This window comes from Copidosoma floridanum, unplaced genomic scaffold (assembly GCF_036245765.1).
Source record: "Copidosoma floridanum isolate Cflo_tuat_1 unplaced genomic scaffold, Cflo_Japanese_pri ptg000001l, whole genome shotgun sequence".
Taxonomy (NCBI): domain Eukaryota; kingdom Metazoa; phylum Arthropoda; class Insecta; order Hymenoptera; family Encyrtidae; genus Copidosoma; species Copidosoma floridanum.
In genome coordinates this window covers 2,333,191-2,351,795 of record NW_028321878.1, presented here as the reverse complement: position 1 = coordinate 2,351,795, position 18,605 = coordinate 2,333,191, and the positions used below count along the sequence as shown (strand labels likewise).

At 39.1% G+C, this 18,605-nt stretch overlaps 5 protein-coding genes across 6 annotated transcripts; 2 read left to right on the top strand and 3 right to left on the bottom strand.

The window, feature by feature from the left end:
• Nucleotides 1-2,888: 2,888 nt before the first annotated feature.
• On the bottom strand, nucleotides 2,889-5,916 carry LOC106640359 (retinol dehydrogenase 11). The gene is made up of 7 exons (XM_014354359.2): nucleotides 5,862-5,916; nucleotides 5,059-5,296; nucleotides 4,428-4,512; nucleotides 3,769-4,073; nucleotides 3,579-3,698; nucleotides 3,303-3,516; nucleotides 2,889-3,203 (listed from the first exon to the last, which is right to left on the bottom strand). The coding sequence occupies exons 2-7, from the start codon at nucleotides 5,174-5,176 to the stop codon at nucleotides 3,047-3,049; spliced, it is 999 nt and encodes a 332-aa protein (XP_014209845.2). The 5' UTR covers nucleotides 5,177-5,296; nucleotides 5,862-5,916; the 3' UTR covers nucleotides 2,889-3,046.
• Nucleotides 5,917-7,289: 1,373 nt separating this feature from the next.
• On the top strand, nucleotides 7,290-10,099 carry dib (Cytochrome P450 302a1, mitochondrial). Its single transcript, XM_089590308.1, has 9 exons — nucleotides 7,290-7,744; nucleotides 7,810-7,991; nucleotides 8,113-8,353; nucleotides 8,440-8,612; nucleotides 8,728-8,932; nucleotides 9,012-9,183; nucleotides 9,289-9,537; nucleotides 9,648-9,863; nucleotides 9,958-10,099. The coding sequence occupies exons 2-9, from the start codon at nucleotides 7,850-7,852 to the stop codon at nucleotides 10,066-10,068; spliced, it is 1,509 nt and encodes a 502-aa protein (XP_089446434.1). The 5' UTR covers nucleotides 7,290-7,744; nucleotides 7,810-7,849; the 3' UTR covers nucleotides 10,069-10,099.
• Nucleotides 10,100-10,116: 17 nt separating this feature from the next.
• Rpt1 (26S proteasome regulatory subunit Rpt1) lies at nucleotides 10,117-12,163 on the bottom strand. The gene is made up of 6 exons (XM_014354358.2): nucleotides 11,902-12,163; nucleotides 11,763-11,800; nucleotides 11,187-11,669; nucleotides 10,944-11,108; nucleotides 10,705-10,871; nucleotides 10,117-10,623 (listed from the first exon to the last, which is right to left on the bottom strand). Exons 1-6 carry the CDS (start codon nucleotides 11,972-11,974, stop codon nucleotides 10,245-10,247), a joined length of 1,305 nt encoding a protein of 434 aa, XP_014209844.2. The 5' UTR covers nucleotides 11,975-12,163; the 3' UTR covers nucleotides 10,117-10,244.
• Nucleotides 12,164-12,569: 406 nt separating this feature from the next.
• On the top strand, nucleotides 12,570-15,106 carry Mettl4 (Methyltransferase like 4). Its single transcript, XM_014354324.2, has 6 exons — nucleotides 12,570-12,847; nucleotides 12,939-13,578; nucleotides 13,650-13,824; nucleotides 13,903-14,071; nucleotides 14,133-14,300; nucleotides 15,033-15,106. Exons 2-6 carry the CDS (start codon nucleotides 12,974-12,976, stop codon nucleotides 15,062-15,064), a joined length of 1,149 nt encoding a protein of 382 aa, XP_014209810.2. The 5' UTR covers nucleotides 12,570-12,847; nucleotides 12,939-12,973; the 3' UTR covers nucleotides 15,065-15,106.
• On the bottom strand, nucleotides 14,376-17,483 carry LOC106640323 (UDP-glucose 4-epimerase). Of its 2 annotated transcripts, XM_089590336.1 has the most exons (7): nucleotides 17,377-17,483; nucleotides 15,678-15,937; nucleotides 15,492-15,605; nucleotides 15,251-15,427; nucleotides 14,928-15,108; nucleotides 14,587-14,868; nucleotides 14,376-14,513 (listed from the first exon to the last, which is right to left on the bottom strand). In XM_089590336.1, the coding sequence occupies exons 2-7, from the start codon at nucleotides 15,927-15,929 to the stop codon at nucleotides 14,431-14,433; spliced, it is 1,089 nt and encodes a 362-aa protein (XP_089446462.1). In that variant the 5' UTR covers nucleotides 15,930-15,937; nucleotides 17,377-17,483; the 3' UTR covers nucleotides 14,376-14,430. The 2 variants fall into 2 exon arrangements, with proteins under 2 accessions (XP_089446462.1, XP_014209809.2); XM_014354323.2 differs by lacking the exon at nucleotides 17,377-17,483 and having other exon boundaries at nucleotides 15,678-16,140.
• Nucleotides 17,484-18,605: the final 1,122 nt, after the last annotated feature.

Genomic DNA, 18,605 nt, shown 5'->3' with positions numbered 1-18,605 from the left:
TTTTTGCACAGTTGACGCTTCAACTGCCATAAACATACGCTCATTACGTTGCAGATGGGTACATACATTAACAACGATTAGACTACAGCCACGCGTATATATGTATCCACGGACGCTGCATGAGGTTGTCACAATTAAAAAAAAAAAAAAAAAGCAATGCATTGCAAAATAAAACGTGTACTTAAATTGAGCTCGGAAGTACAAGCAAAAGTACCTTAATAATTAGTTAAAGTTGTACATAAAATATATGACTTTGGTACATACAGGGGAGAGTACATAGCTACGCGGATAAATTATCGTGGGGTACCGTGCGCTCATATACGTGCAGCTTACCGGAATAATTATTACCTATACAGCAGCAATTCACGCCGGTGATGGACGTACTTAGTGGGTGTTATGAAGTACTGCGTGCACTTGTGTCGGGATTAATCCTTATAAAAGTGACTCGTTAGCGAAAAGAAAGTGTGTACAAGTCTAGAGTTTTTTTTTTTTTTTTTCTTTTGTGCATGTGAAATAGGTGAATAAATTATTTTTTAGGGAAAAATAATGTGAAATAACGCCCTTGAACAAGATATTTGTTACAATTGACACGCACCAAAATCTAGATTAAAACAAAATCGAAAAAAAAAATAATGAAAAAGAAAGCGGAAGAAGGATGTATTAGTCACAGAACAATAGGGAGGGTTGGGACTGCATTAACAGAGTCGTTACTGTGAGTTGCACAATGCAATGCTACATGGACTGGGTACATGTGAAATTACACAAAAAATACTTGAGTTAGCAATTTCCTAGGAAAAAAAATCTTTTTTTTCAACAGGACGATTTTTGTCCTCCGCACGGCACTTATGGAAACGTGGAAAAATGTACAACGAGTATGACGCTTTGTGAAGCCAATTGCTTTATTTTTTTTTATTTTTAAGGGGAATAGTAGTTTTAAAAAGCGTTTTTTGAAACAAACAGAAATTATTGTTGAAAGTTGAGTTCATTGAAAAATTCGGTAAAATTTCATAAAATCAATTGCCATACCAAAATTAAAGCTTAAGACAATTTTTTACATTTTTTTAGAATCCTTAATAAAGGTTTTCACAAAATTATGCTCGCGTCGATGCTTTATTGGCTCAAGGCCCAATGTACGCTCGTCTAGGTTACTTTTGATGGCATAGCATACATTTTTACTTGAAAAAAAAAAAAAAAAAAAAAAAATGGAATTTCAACAATAGAGTTAAAAAAAAAACACGAGGCACGAATAATTGGACCGAAAATAATTTTCCTCTAGTTTGTAAATAAATGGGCTTGACAATTGATCTAAAAATCGGATGGTGACTGACACATATCAGCTGACAGCTGCAATTGGTATTTCAAAGTTTAAAATTCTTTCCGCATGAGCGAAAGAAAAACAATGCAATGGCTGATGGGGTGAATTATGCAGTATCGCGTGACAAGACAAAAGATGTATGCACTTACTACAGTTAAAATGTACGTAACGGCCCATGGATTCGAAAGAACAGAGCTCCGTTGTCGGAATTTATTAACTCATTCGATTTTATTTGTGTTTGCTCTCACAATACGTACTTAGCATATGCTCCCCGTCGAGTTTAAAATAATTACGAGTTATTCTACGCGTCGGTATATCCATACATATATGCGCGAGCAGTATCGGTCTCCGTGACACTTGGCATCCGATTTTTGACTTTGTTATGTCGTTATTTGTTTATGTTTGGAGGTCAAATAAATTATAGCGACTATGTAAAAAAACTTTTTCTCGGTTTATCGATGATATAAATATTTTCGTACGCACTGCTGTAGCGTTCAAGAGACCCTAAATTATCATGTGTATTTTGTTATCTGTTCGACAGGTAATCGACCACCTGCATGTATAATTTCATTTTATCCTATGCATGGCGTTGTCGAATTTCACTAAACAGTAAACTTATTGTCAATTCCGTTGGATGCTGATGTGAAAAAAAGTCAATATCTACTACAAGTGAATTGTTTTTTTATTTGTCCGATAGGTATATATTCTTATTGAGTTTTCATTGCTGACACGTGGCCTCAAAGTTTCCCTTTATGCCAACAGATCTTTTACATAATCACTGAAAAATCTCGTTTTGACGACCGATTCGATTTCACCTTGGTAAACGTGTGTAGAAAAAAAAAAAAAAAAAAAGAAAAAAAAAAAGAAAAAAAAAAAAAAAAGAAAGCTCAACCTCTCGTTGGGAGATAACAATGCCCGTCTTGCAAGGGTAATCCTTTCTTAAACCAACCACGTTCGATCTAATGGGGCGTGGGACGTAGAGGGTTACAAGATACACCAGCTGTTGTGTAAAGGATAAACGAAAATTAGATGCACAATAATACCAATAAGGTAGCTCCATTATCGGTCGTCCTAATAAGAAGCTCGTCGGGTCATTATCGTCGAGCCCCAACGACTCGATCACGTTAATGAGAGAAAGCGCGGACAACGATCGTAAGTATACTCTCTGCTATGCTCTCGTGAATCTGGCGATTCAAGGCTCTATACATATCGTCTCCATTTTTGTCTCACACACACACACGATTACGAACAACACATTGTATTATAATGAAATTTAATCATCGAAATCGTCTGTTTTGTGAATACTGATTAAATACCGTTACACCTGATGCAGACTCGGACGAGTCGTAAATCATCCGAGGACAATTTTTCAACCTTGAAAGTGTCGATCAACGGATGTTATCTTTTTTTTCTCGATCCATTGTGTGTCACGTCAAAAATAATAAGTAGAAAAAAAAATACACATACACATACATGGTTCGGGAAACACCCTATATAATGAGTCCATCAGTCATTTTAATGACGATGGAATCTGTAATCAAGTGCCCGGTGTATACATACAATGTACCTGGAGGTAAACATTTTATTTTTCAAACGGTACATTCCACAACGAATATCATGAAAGAACAATAATAATTACATCACGTGTAAAATACCAGCAAAGTAAAGTCTATACGTATGAATAAAAGGTAAGCCAAAATCAGTTCACGACAGTGCACCAAACGGTAAAGTTCACAGGGACGGTATGACTTTGTTCGATATAGATTCCAGTAAATCGTCAAGTTTCTCCACTTCCGGCAGACCAACGAGCCTCAAGCTCTCCATCCACAGCTTTGCCGCATCGTCCATATTCATCGCTTGCATAGACGGACTCGTGGCTCGACACTCTCTGCAAAAAAAAAAAAAAAAAAAAAAAGTATCAACAGTAATCGTCAAACGTTATATTATCTGTTTGATTAAAAAAAAAACGAGGAAAAACCTTTCCCACCTGTAATACAAGCCAGTCTCGTTCTTGGCGTTGTCGTCGACGGCGCAGTGAATGGTCGTCTGGGCGCCAAGCACGGGCGTCTTGATGAAAGGCCTCCACAGTTTCATCATGAGCCTCAGCCCCGGGAAAAAAGCTCGGTCCAAGTGCCGGCCGAGTTCCGTAGCTATAACTCCCGGGTGCAACGTGTACGTGTTCACCCCGTCGATACCTGCCTCTGAAGACGATTCGCACCGGTCAATGGCACGCTTGAAGAAGAAAAAAAAAAATAATAATCACCTTTGAGCTTGCGGGCGAGCTCCTTCGTGAACAGAATGTTGGCCAGTTTGCTCTGCTGGTAGGCCTTTAATGGGCTGTACGATTCATCCAGCATCAAGTCGTTAAAGTGTATCTTGCCCACTACAAAAGAATAAGAAGGAAAACAATGACGATTGTAATCCGCAAAAAGATGGTACATTTGTAGCCTTACTCGCGTGAGCCATTGAGGAGACGTTGACGATGCGACAGCCGGGCACCGATTCCGTGATTTTCGGCAGAAGCAAGAGCGTAAGCAAAAAGTGGCCGAGGTGGTTGCTCTGCAGCTGGAGCTCGTAGCCGTCCTCGGTCTTCTCCTTCGGGCAGGCCATCACGCCCGCGTTGTTGATCAGCAGGTGGATCCGGGGCTCGCTCGTGGACAGCCGTTTCGCGCACTCGCGCACGCTCGCCAAGCTGCTCAGGTTTAGCTTGCACACCGCAAGCTCGCCCGGCATGCCTTGGAACTCCTCTCTGTCTTGGCTATTTTTTTTTTTTTTTTTTTTTTTTTTCACTCAAGTTAATTGCACGCTGTCATTGTTTTGTTTATGATGTGTATGTCAAAGCCATGCTTTAACCCCACGTCTCTTGCTATTACGACATTGTATTCGTGTACCCGCGCGGCCGAACAATCATACGTTTCAACCGTATCATCAAGAGTAAGAAAGTATAATAATCCATGTGTTACGGAGTTTTACGTTTCCCTTGGATTCTTGAGAACTCAATGATGCTTTTAGGCGTTTTTTTATTTTTTTTTTTAGTGGTTTTTAGAAAAAATTAAGGTTTTTTTTTTTCGAATAGAGGATGAAAAGAAAAAAAAAAGAAAAATTGACATACTTGGACGAAGTTGGAATATTTTTGAGCTCCTCGACGGCTTCCTTAGCCTTTTCCAAGTTCCTGCATGCCAGTATGACTCTGGCACCTAGACAAATTGAATCAGGAAAACAAGATAAATTGCTACAGTGTATAACGTTGGATCGTAAATCTATTTGCTGATACAGGGCGATTGTAATAAACCGATAGTTCTTGCTGACACCCGATATACCCTTTCCTTGATCTTGAAAATTAATCCATAGCTTATGTAAGTTGTGCAACTTTGTAATGACTTTCGTTCTGTCTTGTATATGCGATAGCGATGAACGTTTAGTATTTCACGCGCTGAATAAAAAATAAGAGAAAAAAACTCATCCATTGCCACTTGAAATATGTAAATTGCGAATTTTTGAATTTAAAACAAACTTTTATTAACGAGCTGAAATCCGAGAAGTTATTTGAATCCAGTGTTGTAAAAAAAAATAAATTCACCTGAAATAAATCTGTGTAAATTTCATGCACGAGAGAGCAATGAACGAGAAACAAAAAAGACAAATTAATGAATGCACGAACGAATATCAGAAATAGTACAAAATAAAAATAAGAATCGAAAATGAGTGGTAAAAAAAAAAAAAAGAAAAAACAATCATCACACCTCTCCAGTATAAATCCCGCGCCGTCTCCTTGCCGATGCCAGTGTTAGCTCCGGTAATAATGACCGTACGGCCGACGAGCCGTGCTCTGCTTTGACAGGTGTTGCTGAACGGCCACATGACTATATTTTTTTCCTCTTTCGGCGTATACTTACTTGTACAACTTTATGTTAATTCAAAAGACCGCGACGCGACTCCTCTGGTGCACCAACGCGCGCCCGTTAATCCTCAACCGCACAACTATTGGGATCGGCAACATATACCGGTCGCGTCATCTGACGGCCACCTCGCAAGTAGCGCGAAAAGGATTTCTACCAGACTCGAGTGCTCTCAAGTGCAAACCAAGTTAATCATTTTTTTTTTTTTTATCAAGCCCAACGGAATTGCGTGCGAGTTTAGTAAAAGTTAATCCATGAACAACATTGTGCTCGCGTCAAAGCGACCGACTCGCCTACGATTGGTGTTGCTTGAATTTTTTTCAATGTTTGCATTGGCGCGAACACTCGGTCTTCTCGATCTTTTCGCAAAATTGTGCCTGGCGCTGCAGCGACAAGTATTCACATTATATTACAGATAACCGACAACGGTAATGAATGTTTCAAAAGAGCTTGCACACGTGAGCACTTTAGCTTTCATTCGTTCCCGAAGAAAACGTCGATTCGTGCACGTCAAACATTATTTTTAGAGAGAAGGAGAAAGTTCAAAGCAGAAAGTTCTTAAAATTGATTCAGTAAGCCCTCACAGTAGAGTTTGCTCGGATCGTTTTGTTGAAACCGACTTTTTTTAAATAATTTGTGTACGATACCGCTATGTTGCCGATCCCAATACAACTCGATAACGCTCCTTCTTTCGTTAGCAGCGGCACACTGTTCAGGACCAGAGAGGTCGACACTGTGATGGTACACTCCGACTGTAGCGCACCTCCTTTGTGTGGGTATAGTACAGGTAACCGTTAGACGCGCGAAAGAGTTTCAAGTGGACTCTACAAAAGCGTAGTGCTGGCAAAGATCGGTAACACACATTTGTTTTAATATTTTTAACTTTAATGCCAGCAACGTAACGAGCGGATAAGTTGAAAATTTTTTTAATTTCCAAACTGTGAACTATAAAGGTACGCTATGTACTATGTACATACCACTGGGAATATTATATATATATAGGTGGGTACTTTGATATCGATCCAAAGCTAATCGCAGCTAAGCACCAAATGTATACCTATACCTATCGCTATGTCAAACCGATCCGAGTCTTAAAAAAATGTGAAAATGACAAACACGTGGTTATATTACAACAAACACCACACCATGTGTAGTACACATCATGGATTCAGGTAGAGAAAGGTGAAAGGTATGTTTTTACGCTCTTCACCTGATTTACCGTTATCAGTGGAAACGGGATAGGAAACACTGGTGAACCTGGAGATAGTAGATGGGCAAACGCGCCCGAAATTATGAATTGCGCCTGTGTGATCGATTAAAACACGTTTGAGTACTTACACCAGTTATGTTAGTTTGGAAAATGAAATGAAAAAAGAAACGAAAAAAATAGTCAAAGAAACCGAACAGGTTTTTACGGTACAGTTGACCAAAAAAAGTTTTTTTTTCCACACTTACTCCTACAGCTTACTACACTTTTTTTATCGCATCTTTAACTCGATCTTTTTACGTATAGGGATATATTGATATAGGTATATAGCATGTGAGTGACGTCAGGTTTTCTGGAGCAAAATTTTCGTTTCAAACTCCTCCGCTTGTAATAACGATTCAAAGTGGAGCTTACAGTATCGCTGAATTTAACACACACATGTGTATACATTCTTCGATTACACGCACGTAACTTTATGATTTGATTATCATACCGATCCACTCGATCTTGGAAGCAATTTTATCCGATTTCGCATACCGAATTCTCCCAGTTGCATTTTATAAAAAAAAAAAAAAAAAAAAAAAAAAAAAAAAAAAAAAAAAAAAAAAAAAAATAGCTAAATCAGAGTCACAGGAATGCAAATCAGAACGAAAGAGGAGAAGAAGAAATGAGAAGAAAAAAAAAGATTCTACGCCGTGCGGAGAAGAAGCCGCGAGAGGAATCGTAATTCAATTCGATAGCTCAGCAAGACGGCGCACGCTCGTCTGTCTCTGCATAAAATTTATCGGCCAAGTGTACGTACGCGGCAAATAGAAAATCAGAGGCATTCGTTGATAAAAACGAGCGTACTAGTAGATAAGATATTTATTCGTGTATTTTGACTGGTGATGACACACATATACATATACAACACGTGGGACGACCGTATACGCATACCAATAATGTAATATATACAGTGGATACACTGCATGTAGAGCATTGAGACGTGGAGGGGTACTCGAGAAAGACAAAAGGATCATTGGGGGGCAGCAGCGGATTACCCCGTTAGTGTCCCAAGAGGATTAAATCTATGAAATTCAAGTGAAAATGTATATTGTCTTACGGTCAACTCGAAAACCGGTATAATCCACCGGTGCATCCGTCCATCCTTTCTTTTTTTTCTTTTTTCTTTTTTCTTCTCGAGTCTCGCAAAGCTCGTGCGTACACCTCACATAGGAACCGTGGCAGCAGTGTGAAGCAGAACCGGACGGATGAAAGTTGTCTTTCTCCCGTACATTACTTACCTATACCTGCACGTACTCGTGGATTTCGATTATTCTTTAGGTACGTAATAAAACAACACGACGTTACGCAATGACTTATAAATTTCAGTTCGCGCTTTCTTCCAGGCGACCATCCCCACCCCCTTTTTGTCTCTCCTCTCCGGCGATGATGAGCTGCCCGATCGTTTTGCGCAACAGTAAATTTTCGTCGAAAGCCTTCGGCGCCGAAGCGCGGCCTTTTGACGAGATACCCGGTCCCAGGGGTTTTCCCTTTTTGGGCACGCTCCTCGACTACCTGCCGATCATCGGTGAACACCATACATCAGCATACTTTTTTTTTTGTTTTTTTTGTTTTTTTTTTTCATCCTCCCAACTTTCTTTTAAACGGCAACACTAAAAAACAAAAAAATAATGATCAATACTGTACAGGCAAGTACGAGCCGAAAAAACTGCGCGAAATGGGGGCGGCCAAGTACGCCGAGTACGGGCCGCTAGTGCGCGAGGAGATAAAGCCCGGCGAGCCGATCGTCTACGTTTACCGCCCCGAGGACATCGCCGAGGTGTACAAGGCCGACGGCGGCTGGCACCCCGAGAGACGCAGCCACCTCGCCTTGCTCAAGTACCGCGAGGATCGCCGCGGCGTCTACAACACCGGTGGACTCCTACCCACGTACGTATAGGGTGATGATGATAATTGGTCAACGGCAATTGGCGCCGATTAATTAATCGATGGGTTTGCTGCTTTTCCGAGGTCAGAAATGGCCCCGACTGGTGGAGGCTGCGCAAGGAGTTCCAGAAGGCCCTCAGCAAGCCTCAGCTCGTCAAGTACCTGCCGGACGCCGATGGCGCGACCGCCAAATTCGCGCGGCTTTGCGAGCTCAACGAGTTCCAAGACCTCACGCCCCTGCTGTCCCGGTTGTTTTTGCGGAGTGAGTTTTTTTTTTTTTTGTTTTTTTTTTTTTTTTAGATCAGCAATTTGTTGTTGGTCACGGAAAAAAAAAAAAAAAAAAAAAAAAAAAAATGATATTTGGTCCCCTTTTGCAGACATCTGCTCGGTGGCGTTCGACTTGGAGATCGATGTTTACTCGGAGGAGGAGATGCGGCCGGGTTCGTTGAGCTCGAAACTGATTGACGCAGCTTTCGACTCGAACAACGTGATATATGACCTGGACAACGGCCCGAAAATTTGGCGGTACTTCGACACGCCGAAGTACAGGCGGTTCTGCGAGGCTCAGTCCTGCATGGAGAAGTAAGCCGATCTCTATTTTGATTTGTCTTGGGTACTTCGGTTTTGGTATTTCTTATTTTCTTTTCCACTAATTTCGAAGGGTAGCGGTACAAATGGTTTCGGAAAAAATCGGCAAATTGAGACACACCGGCGGAGACGCGGCGTCGCGGGGAAAGGAGTCCCTGCTGGACACTTACTTGCAGAACCCAGCTCTGGACCACAAGGACGTTATCGGTATGGCGTGCGATATGCTATTAGCTGGGATAGACACAGTTGGTTTTAAAAACATATTTCGACGTTTTTCGATCTCATAGATCGTCGGTTTATCGGGGACGAATGGTTGATTACACATCTCACTCGGGACTGTTTTGTTTCAGACAACCTACGCTTCGGCTTTCGCGCTCTATCATTTGTCGAACAATCCTCGAGTACAAGAAAAGCTCCACGTAGAGGCGTCAAAGTTGATTGCGAATGAGAATGACGCAATCACCGAGGATACTCTGAGGGAGGCTTATTACACCAAAGCAGTGATCAAGGAGACATTCAGGATCAATCCGATTTCCTTAGGGGTAGGACGGATACTGCACACAGATGTGGTTCTCAATGGCTATCATGTTCCCAAGGGGGTGAGTTTTCGCTCTTTGCCGATATTTACGAAATAGTTGTAACAGTCGTTGGGCGTTTAAGTATGTATACATTTTAAAAAGTAATAATAATAATAATAATAATGTTACAGACATACGTCGTCACGCATAACGAAATTTCCTGCAGGTCGTCGGAATATTTCGACAATCCAAACAGTTTCATTCCCGAACGGTGGCACAAGGACGCAGATGGGAGCAAAAAACAAGATTCGATTCACCCGTATCTCGTGGTTCCTTTTGGCCACGGGTCTCGCTCTTGCATTGCTCGACGATTGGCGGAGCAGAGCATGCAAACCCTACTGCTCAGAGTAGGTGACGATGCTTGCCGTATTACATGCTGACGTTTCAAATAATATGAATTTTCAGATAAAACGTTTTTTTTTTTTTTTTTTTCGTTTTCAGATGTGTCGTAATTTGAAATTCCACTGGGAAGGCGGGGATCTTGACATAATTTCGACACCCATTAATAAACCAAATGTTCCAATGAAATTGAAATTTTGCAGCCGCACGTGAACCTTATCACTAGTGTTGTAAATCATCATACGCAAAGTAAATAAAGTATTAATGATTGAAAAACTGTTTTTTGTATTTTTCTGTTAAACGTAATATTGTGTTAAAGTTTATGTAATTCAATAATTCAATAAAGGCTTATGGACAAAAGCTCCGACGCGCGTATAAAAGTAAAAGACTTAATTGTAAGCCATATATTTCGGCGTGGCGGAGAACTTGGCGTATGACTTGATGACCTTGGTAACGGCCTCGAGGAAATCCTTTTCCGTGGCAACCTTGCGCCTCGCTCGGATCGCAAACATACCCGCCTCGGTGCAGACTGAGTGAATCTCGGCGCCAGTGCTGTTTGGACACAGTCGAGCCAACAATTCGAATCTAATGTCTCGCTCGATGCTCATGGGCCGGGCGTGAATTTTGAATATGTGCGTGCGACCCTCGAGATCAGGGAGACCGAACTCGACTTTTCGGTCCAGACGACCGGGTCTCATGAGAGCTGGGTCCAGTGTGTCTGGCCTGTTTGTCGCCATGAGAACTTTAATGTTTCCTCTTGGGTCAAATCTGTTGAACAAGTAGAGGCAAATAATACCATGGAAAACTTGTTGTTAGACACGCTGAACTGCTAACTTTGGTTTATCTTACCCATCAAGTTGATTGATAAGCTCCAGCATCGTTCTTTGCACTTCATTGTCTCCACCTGCTCCATCATCAAATCGCGCACCACCAATAGCGTCTATTTCATCAAAGAAAATCAAACAAGCCTTTTTACTCCTAGCCATTTCAAATAGTTCTCGTACCATTCTAGCGCCCTGCGAGATAACAAAAAATTAAGTAAACAGTACTATATATTTAACTTTGAGCAGATTGTTGAGATAACTTACTTCTCCAACATATTTTTGGACTAATTCAGAGCCAATCACACGAATGAAGCAGGCATCCGTTCTGTTTGCTACTGCCCTTGCACATAAGGTTTTGCCAGTACCAGGTGGGCCAAACAGTAGTACACCCTTGGGTGGTTCAATACCCAAGTTTACAAACTTTTCTGGCTAAAGTATAGACATTGAATTAAAGCATTTGCAAAATAGCACGCAAATTTTTTAATAAATCTTGTTAATTAATCTTACATGTAACAGTGGAGTCTCCACAACCTCCCTAAGTTTTTCTATTTGATCCTTGCACCCACCAACATCACTATAAGTCACATCAGGCTTTTCCTCCACTTGCATCATAGTTACAGTAGGGTCAATTTTTGGAGGTAGTGGAATATGAATTTGATACTTGTTCCGATCGACTCCTACCCTCATTCCTTCTTCTATGTCAGTTGGTGCTACAGAGTCGGCCAGATCAACAACGAACTTGGCAAACTGTTTCACATTGATGATGTATTTGGGATCATCAGAGTCGGCATTGATGATTTTAGTGCATCGAGCCACTTGCAGGGGCTGCTCATTTTGGAGTGTTTGCTTGTCAGCTGCAAGATCCCATAATGCAGGTGGAGCAAGGCCCGTGTCTGACTCTTTAATTCCAGTGAGTTCATTGACTTGCTTTATTATTGTTTGAATGTCTTCTTCAACAGTTTTTATGCTTTTTGTGTACTGGCCTTGTCCCTGAAGAAAACAATGACATTTAACAAAGGGCGTCACTGTAAGCTGTCATGTATTAAGCATCAAAGAAGCATATACAAATGCCACAAAACTTACATATGTCTTCAGCAAGGCGATATCTCCCTCGTCAAGAGCTTTAAATCACAAAATATAGTTTACAAAGAAATATATTAGAAATCAGATAGAAAAGCTAAAGGCTCCAAAAAATTATGTGACACTTGTGCAAATTGCTTACGTTTTATGTCTGCTTCCTCCTTCTCTTCGTCACTTTTGACTTTCCGCATGTCATCTCCAAGATGATCCGGCATTTTGATAAAATTAAAAAATTAACAAAGTTTAACTTTTAATATCTGAAATAAAAAAAGTTGTTTCGTCGCGCTCCCGTGCGACTAGATTGACGTAAACTGTGCAGGAGAGCTGTATGATTACAGGTTATGTTTTTCGATTACAAGCAAAAACTTGAGCAACATATACGTATGAAGATTCAAGGGAAATACTTTAAATACATTCAGTACCATCTGACGGTACTCAACATCGGATGCGGATGCGGATTGCGGATATTGCGAATGGTTTTCTACACAAACTTGTCAAAAATGACTTAAATCTTAAATGTCAACCTAGTTGTTTTGTTTATATTTCTATTAATAATCAAGTATTTTCGCACGAAAGTTTTATTCGTTAAACTACATACATTTTTCATTTTTACTTTTTTAACGGTGCAAACCACGAGACGATTGTAAGATTTACGAGCTGTAAGTTATTAAAATGGTTAAAATACCCTGGTTTCTGCGCAAAAACTATTATTGTAATTGTATCTTACCTAAGGTAACATACCTTATATAGGTAAGATGCCGTAAGATATCTATCCATGCACGACAAGTGAGTAAGAGTGCGACTGACCACTGCAGTATAAACAATAACATAACCTCTTCTCTATGACATCCGCTCTATACACCATACAATAGAATTTGTCTATCACTAAATTGTTTTTTGTCTGTCTTATTTATTTATTATGCTCTCGTTTTTAAGCTGCAAGTAACGAGATCGAGTGGAATTTTTATTATGCAGTAGCTTGTATTATTTAGTTATCAAACGGAATTATTACCCTATTTGTCTTTTTTTTAAGACAGAAATCAACAAAAAAAGTAAATCATAAGTACTTAACTAGTACTTGTAAACAGGTTTCGTAAATAATTTTTTTCATAAATGCTATTAAGTTTTTATTTCGTACAGCAATTATATAGTCGTTTGAACAAAAACTTTATTTTTTAGTCATTTTTGTATTAGAAATATACACCTAAAACACAATGAGTATTTTGTTTTCATCAGAAGATGGTTGGATTCTATCTCACCTTGATTACATGCATAAAATTTATGAAAATGTACAGTATGAAGATTCGTATGAAACTTTAAAATTTAAAGACAACTTTTTTAAAATAAACTCGCAATTCTCACGTCAAAATCAAATTGAAAACGGTAATACTGATAAAGAAGTTAAACCAAGAAAGAAAAAGAGAAAACTTAATGTACTGCCAGAAGATGTTTTACAGCAGAACAATTTTGTTAAAGAAATGAGCGAGAAAATTCTTAAAGACATTAAAAATGAAAAATTATTTGTAAATATCATCACTGATGACAATCGTCAATCAAGATTAGAATCAAGAAATTTTTATACAGAAAGATCAGATTTGAATTCTAATTATCATGGAATGAATGAAAAAGACGTAGCAATAATTGCTGAATTTCGCAGTGAAAAATACGTTTTTCCTAATAATTGTGAATTTTATTGCTACGATATAAAACATATTCGTGAAAAATTAAATATGTCCAGGAAGTATGATTTTATTGTCTTGGATCCCCCATGGTGGAATAAATCGATTAGAAGGAAAAAAGCCCAGTTTCGAGAAAGCAGGTAATAAATTTGCTTATTGAAATATAAAACTATTTCTTTGATGTTGTAATACATTTTTAAATTTCATACAGCTATAATATGATGTACAACGAAGAACTTATGGAAATCCCTATTGGTGATCTTTTGTCTACAAATGGAATAGTCGCAGTTTGGTGCACTAATTCTGCTAGTCAAATAAAAAGTGTTTTAGAAGATATTTTTCCAGCCTGGAACGTTATCTTTAGAGCAAAGTGGTATTGGCTCAAAGTACAATTACAAATTATACTATGAACATATTTGCCTGTTTAAAAATAATTCATGGTATAATACAATCGTTACTTTCAGATTACTCAAAGTGGAAAACCTGTATGTAACTATAATGAGTCACATGGAAAACAACCATATGAACAACTAATCATTGGATCTACAGCTACAGTCAACGTAAATGTACCTGATAAGAAAGTCATTATAAGTGTTCCAAGTGCCATTCATTCTCACAAGCCTCCCTTAATAGGTAAATTTTTAATTAATACTTTTCTACTTATCAGTATGTATAAAGTCATTATTGCTCCTAGAACTTTTCAAATCATATCTACCTGAGCATCCTCAGTGCTTGGAAATTTTTGCCAGATATTTGTTACCTGGGTGGATTAGCTGGGGTTTGGAAGTTTTGAAATTTCAGCATCTATCTCTATACAATTTTACAAAAGTATCTCATGTTGACAAGGGACCCGGTTCTAAAGGTAATATCGATTTATTAAAATATCAAAATTTTTTTTTTATTAAATAACAAATTATTTATAAAAATCGAGTGTTAATTAAAGATTTTTTAAAAATATCTTTTGGTATTATACTAACACTAGTAAATGCCTGTTAATGATTATTGGAATTGCCATTTTTATAAGTTGTTCTATACCCAGTAGGATTCATAGTTTGCCACCTCCAAAAGTCGCGGCCTGAAATATTCAAATTTTATAACAAAAAGTCTGCAAAGAAAAAATGTATCAAAATATTATTACAATGGCTTACACATTTGCTCGACACTGTATTTTGCTTTCCAATCCAATTCTCGTTCTGCCAAACTAGTGTTAGCAAACATAGACACTATGTCACCTTCCCGTCTGTCTTTAATGACGTAAGGAACACGTGTTCCTGTAACCCTTTCAAATGTTTTGACTAATTCAAGTACAGAAACGCCACATCCAGTGCCAAGATTATATATCTTTAGCCGAGAATGTTCCTTATGTAGCGCTTTCAAGGCAGCAACATGTCCTGACGCCAAGTCCATTACGTGGATATAATCTCTGATTCCTGAAATCATTTATAATGAAACATACATTCATCAACACACCTCTACAAAGAATCCATACCCGTGCCATCTTTTGTTGGATAATCTCCCCCGTAGATGGTCAATTCTGTTTTAAGCCCAAGTGCCACTTGAGCAATGAAAGGCATTAAATTTGTAAATTGTTTAGTTGGATCCTCACCAATGTTGCCGCTAGGATGAGCACCAACCGGATTAAAATACCTCAACGAAATAATATTCCAGTTCTAATAAAAGTTAAAGTTTTGTTAAGTATCCTGGAATATTTTGTAAGATTTAAGTAGTTTTCGACACATAAACGCCATCTCCACCGGGGCTATCCACAGAGCCCTGAGGGCGCTTGCGAAGACAAAATCCACTCTAACGTACCTTCTCAGCCCTTGATATATCCTTGAGCATTTCTTCTATAAAATATTTCGTCCTGCCGTAGACATTTGTTATGTTGCCGGTAGGATGACTCTCTGTGATTGGTAGTTCGTCTGGCTCTCCGTAGACTGTGCAAGAACTACTAAACACCAACTGAAAGCACCCACCTGCTTTCATTACCTAAAAATCGTTTCAAGTTAGAAATGCTCGTGGGATTACTTTTTTAGCAATCCAATATACCTACCTCCAGTAAATTAATAGCACCAATGATATTGTTTTTGTAGTAATGAAGAGGAACTTGCATGGACTCCCCGACGGCCTTGATGGCAGCGAAATGAATGACGCAGTCCACTTTGCGCTGAAAAATCGACATCGAAACATGTACGAGTTATAAAAAAAGTATCGAAAAGAAAAAAAACGCAGGGATTACCTTGTTGAAAATTATTTCGAGCTTGTCCTTGTCGAGGAGGTCGCAGTTGTAAAACTCGACTGTTTTGCCCGTGATTTCCTCGACCCGTTTCAAAGCTGCCGACTCGCCCTTGCCTTCGGTCACGCTGTTGGCGAAATTGTCGATCGCAACGACGTCGTAGCCGCTTTCGAGGAGCTCGATGATGCAGTGACTGCCAATGTAGCCGGCACCTCCGGTCACAAATATCGTCTTCCACGTGCTTGCTGGCGGCATTTTCTTTGCTGTTTACACATTTGCAACCGATTTTAATGCACAATGCTGGCTAACTAAAGAAGGAGTTCTTTTGCTCATCGAAACATCGAATTCACTTTAAACTACGAGTACAGTATTCTAGCGTCTCTCTCAATGCCAATGAAACGATGCACTCACCGATCTTCCACCCATACAGTAACTTTGGTTTATACGCACAACCGCGATCGACTGCGCTGGAGTATGTATACTTATATGCAAAAGAGTTGTACGTATGGATTATGTGTACCTATATGTACCATTTACTTGCGCACGCAAAGTTTACCAAGGGAGGAAGGCTATTCACCTTTGATCATGCCGTGAAAAGTGAGTTCAAGGTCGTTCGGTAGCTGAAAGCACGGATGCCCCGGGGAAAGTCGAATGTCCCTCTCGCGCCTTAGTCAGCTGTAGTCGGAGCGTGCAGTATTAAGTATTGCATCACAGAAACACCTGCCGCGAAATTTATGTAATACGTGTGCGTATATGTGTGCGATTTCGAGGTCAAAGCGAGAGTTTTGGTATCCCCAGCGCCGAGAGACCGCGATCCATCCAGTATGTATCCTACATGTTGCGCGCGAATGTGTGCACGATCCTTGTAATCGATCCGCGCGATTCGCGTATGCTTATTAACAGTCACGTTTTTAACATTTTTTTTTTTTTTTTTTTTTTAACGATTCGTATTTTAAACACAGCCCTACGTCATCTCTAAATGGTCCTCGATTTGTAATATTAATATTCACATTGATAATGCTTGAGCTGCTTCGACACGGTATATATTAGCGCTCCCCTTATAGTTTTCAATTTTACCAAGATAGCCGTGAAAAAACAAAAATGACTCGAAAGAGATGAAATTTATTGTGAAATCATTACGAAATGATGGTACGAATTATCCTTACGTATAATTTTTATTGAAGCGCTGGCGCAACGGAACGTTTTGTTGAAATTGTAGTAGAGTTTATGCGTAAAAGTTGAATAAACAGTTGAGAAATCATTATGTCGTAAATCTCATTTGGAAAGTAAACCGGCATCGCGTTGATGAGCCGAAATCCTACTTAGATGCGCCTGGGTTATCGCGTGTGCACGACAAGTCTTGAAAAACTCACGCGCAAGCACACCCCACGTAAATACAAATGTAACGGGAACGGCTATTAGCATTGCATTCCTCGCGCACCTCCGATACGCTCGTATACCCATACGCTACATGTAATACCGAGGAAATGTAAAGAGACTCCAGGCTGCCAGCGCAATTCTTTTTTGGCGAAATTCGCACTCGCACCCATCAAACCGCAATACTTGTGGTAAGCGCACTTTCTCGACCGTCACGGCTGTACATCGGAGAGATTTATCAAGAAATAAATAAACAAATCAGCACCTTTTTCTCCCCCAATAGCGATTCTCGATTTTTTTTTCTAACGCGCAGCTCTGCACTTACCTTCGATTTCTGTTTGGGTCTGCTCACGTGCTCGCTTTTGGAATGAAAAGCAAGAAAAATATTAGGATGCGAAACAGGTGTTTTGGATTAAAAGGAGGAGGAGGAAAAACAAATACAATTCGTTGGTTTGATAAAAAGAAGAGTCCGAGACCAACGAGCTCCGGCCGCTAACTGCTGGTACTCGTCCGGTGAGTAGAGAGAGGACGAGAGAAGAGAGCAAAAAGATGATGATTCTAGCTCCTCTTCGGAGAGAGAAAGGGGAAGGACGCGGCTCCCACTCTCCTTGCTTATAATGTTCCATCGGAGATTTTTTTCTTTTTCCGCTCCTTCTCTTCTCATTATTTAAGATTTTTTTTTTTTTTTTTTTTTCCTCCAAGCTGGAAGGGACATTAGAGCAGTGATGAATACACGGACTTGTGTTCACTTGGGCCGAGTGTATCCTTCGATTTTTCATCCGATGTATATTATCTTTGCCATGAAATGTATGGTTGGTTGGGAAGGAATCGTAAATGATCAATGCCGATTCGTGTGTACATTTAGATGATAATCAAATTTTATTCATCGTATACAGTGAGGTACAATTTTTTTTTTTTTCCTCGGTAGAATAAATCATCAAAGAAAATCCACAACGTGTTTTTTCGTATAAAAATAATCATCCTGTTCAAATATGGGTACAAGTATATTTTTCCGAATTAATTTTATCCCCTGACGGCAGATTTTACATTGTAGATCAGTTAATACCAACGAAAGTTTGATAACGTTGTGAAATCGTTATTTTTTACACGAGTGCATTTTTATTCATTTATGATATTTCGTATTTGTATTGATTACGAAAATTTATTTTTAAACACGTTCACCTGTGTTTTAATTATCACTGACATGTTGTATATTTTGTTTCTAAATTTTTTTTTTTTCGTTTTAGTCGAAATTCCCTTTTTTTGCAAAATCTTGAGAGTGTCACTTTTCATTCGAGTTTACGTGTATAAATTTTTTCTTACTTGTATTTTTGATTTTTATACCTGGAAAAAAAGAATTTGTAAAGATGTTTATCTTGCTCAGCTGCAGGAAAATAATAATTTTTTTTTGTTTAATCCATTGAAAATAAATTAATGTATTGAGCGTCTACTGCCTAAGTATGAAAATAAAATTTGGAAATATTCCAAATTTTTTTACTTACGCAAACTTCTTTTCTCGCGTGTTTACTTGGCCCTGCCAAAATATAGTAAAAT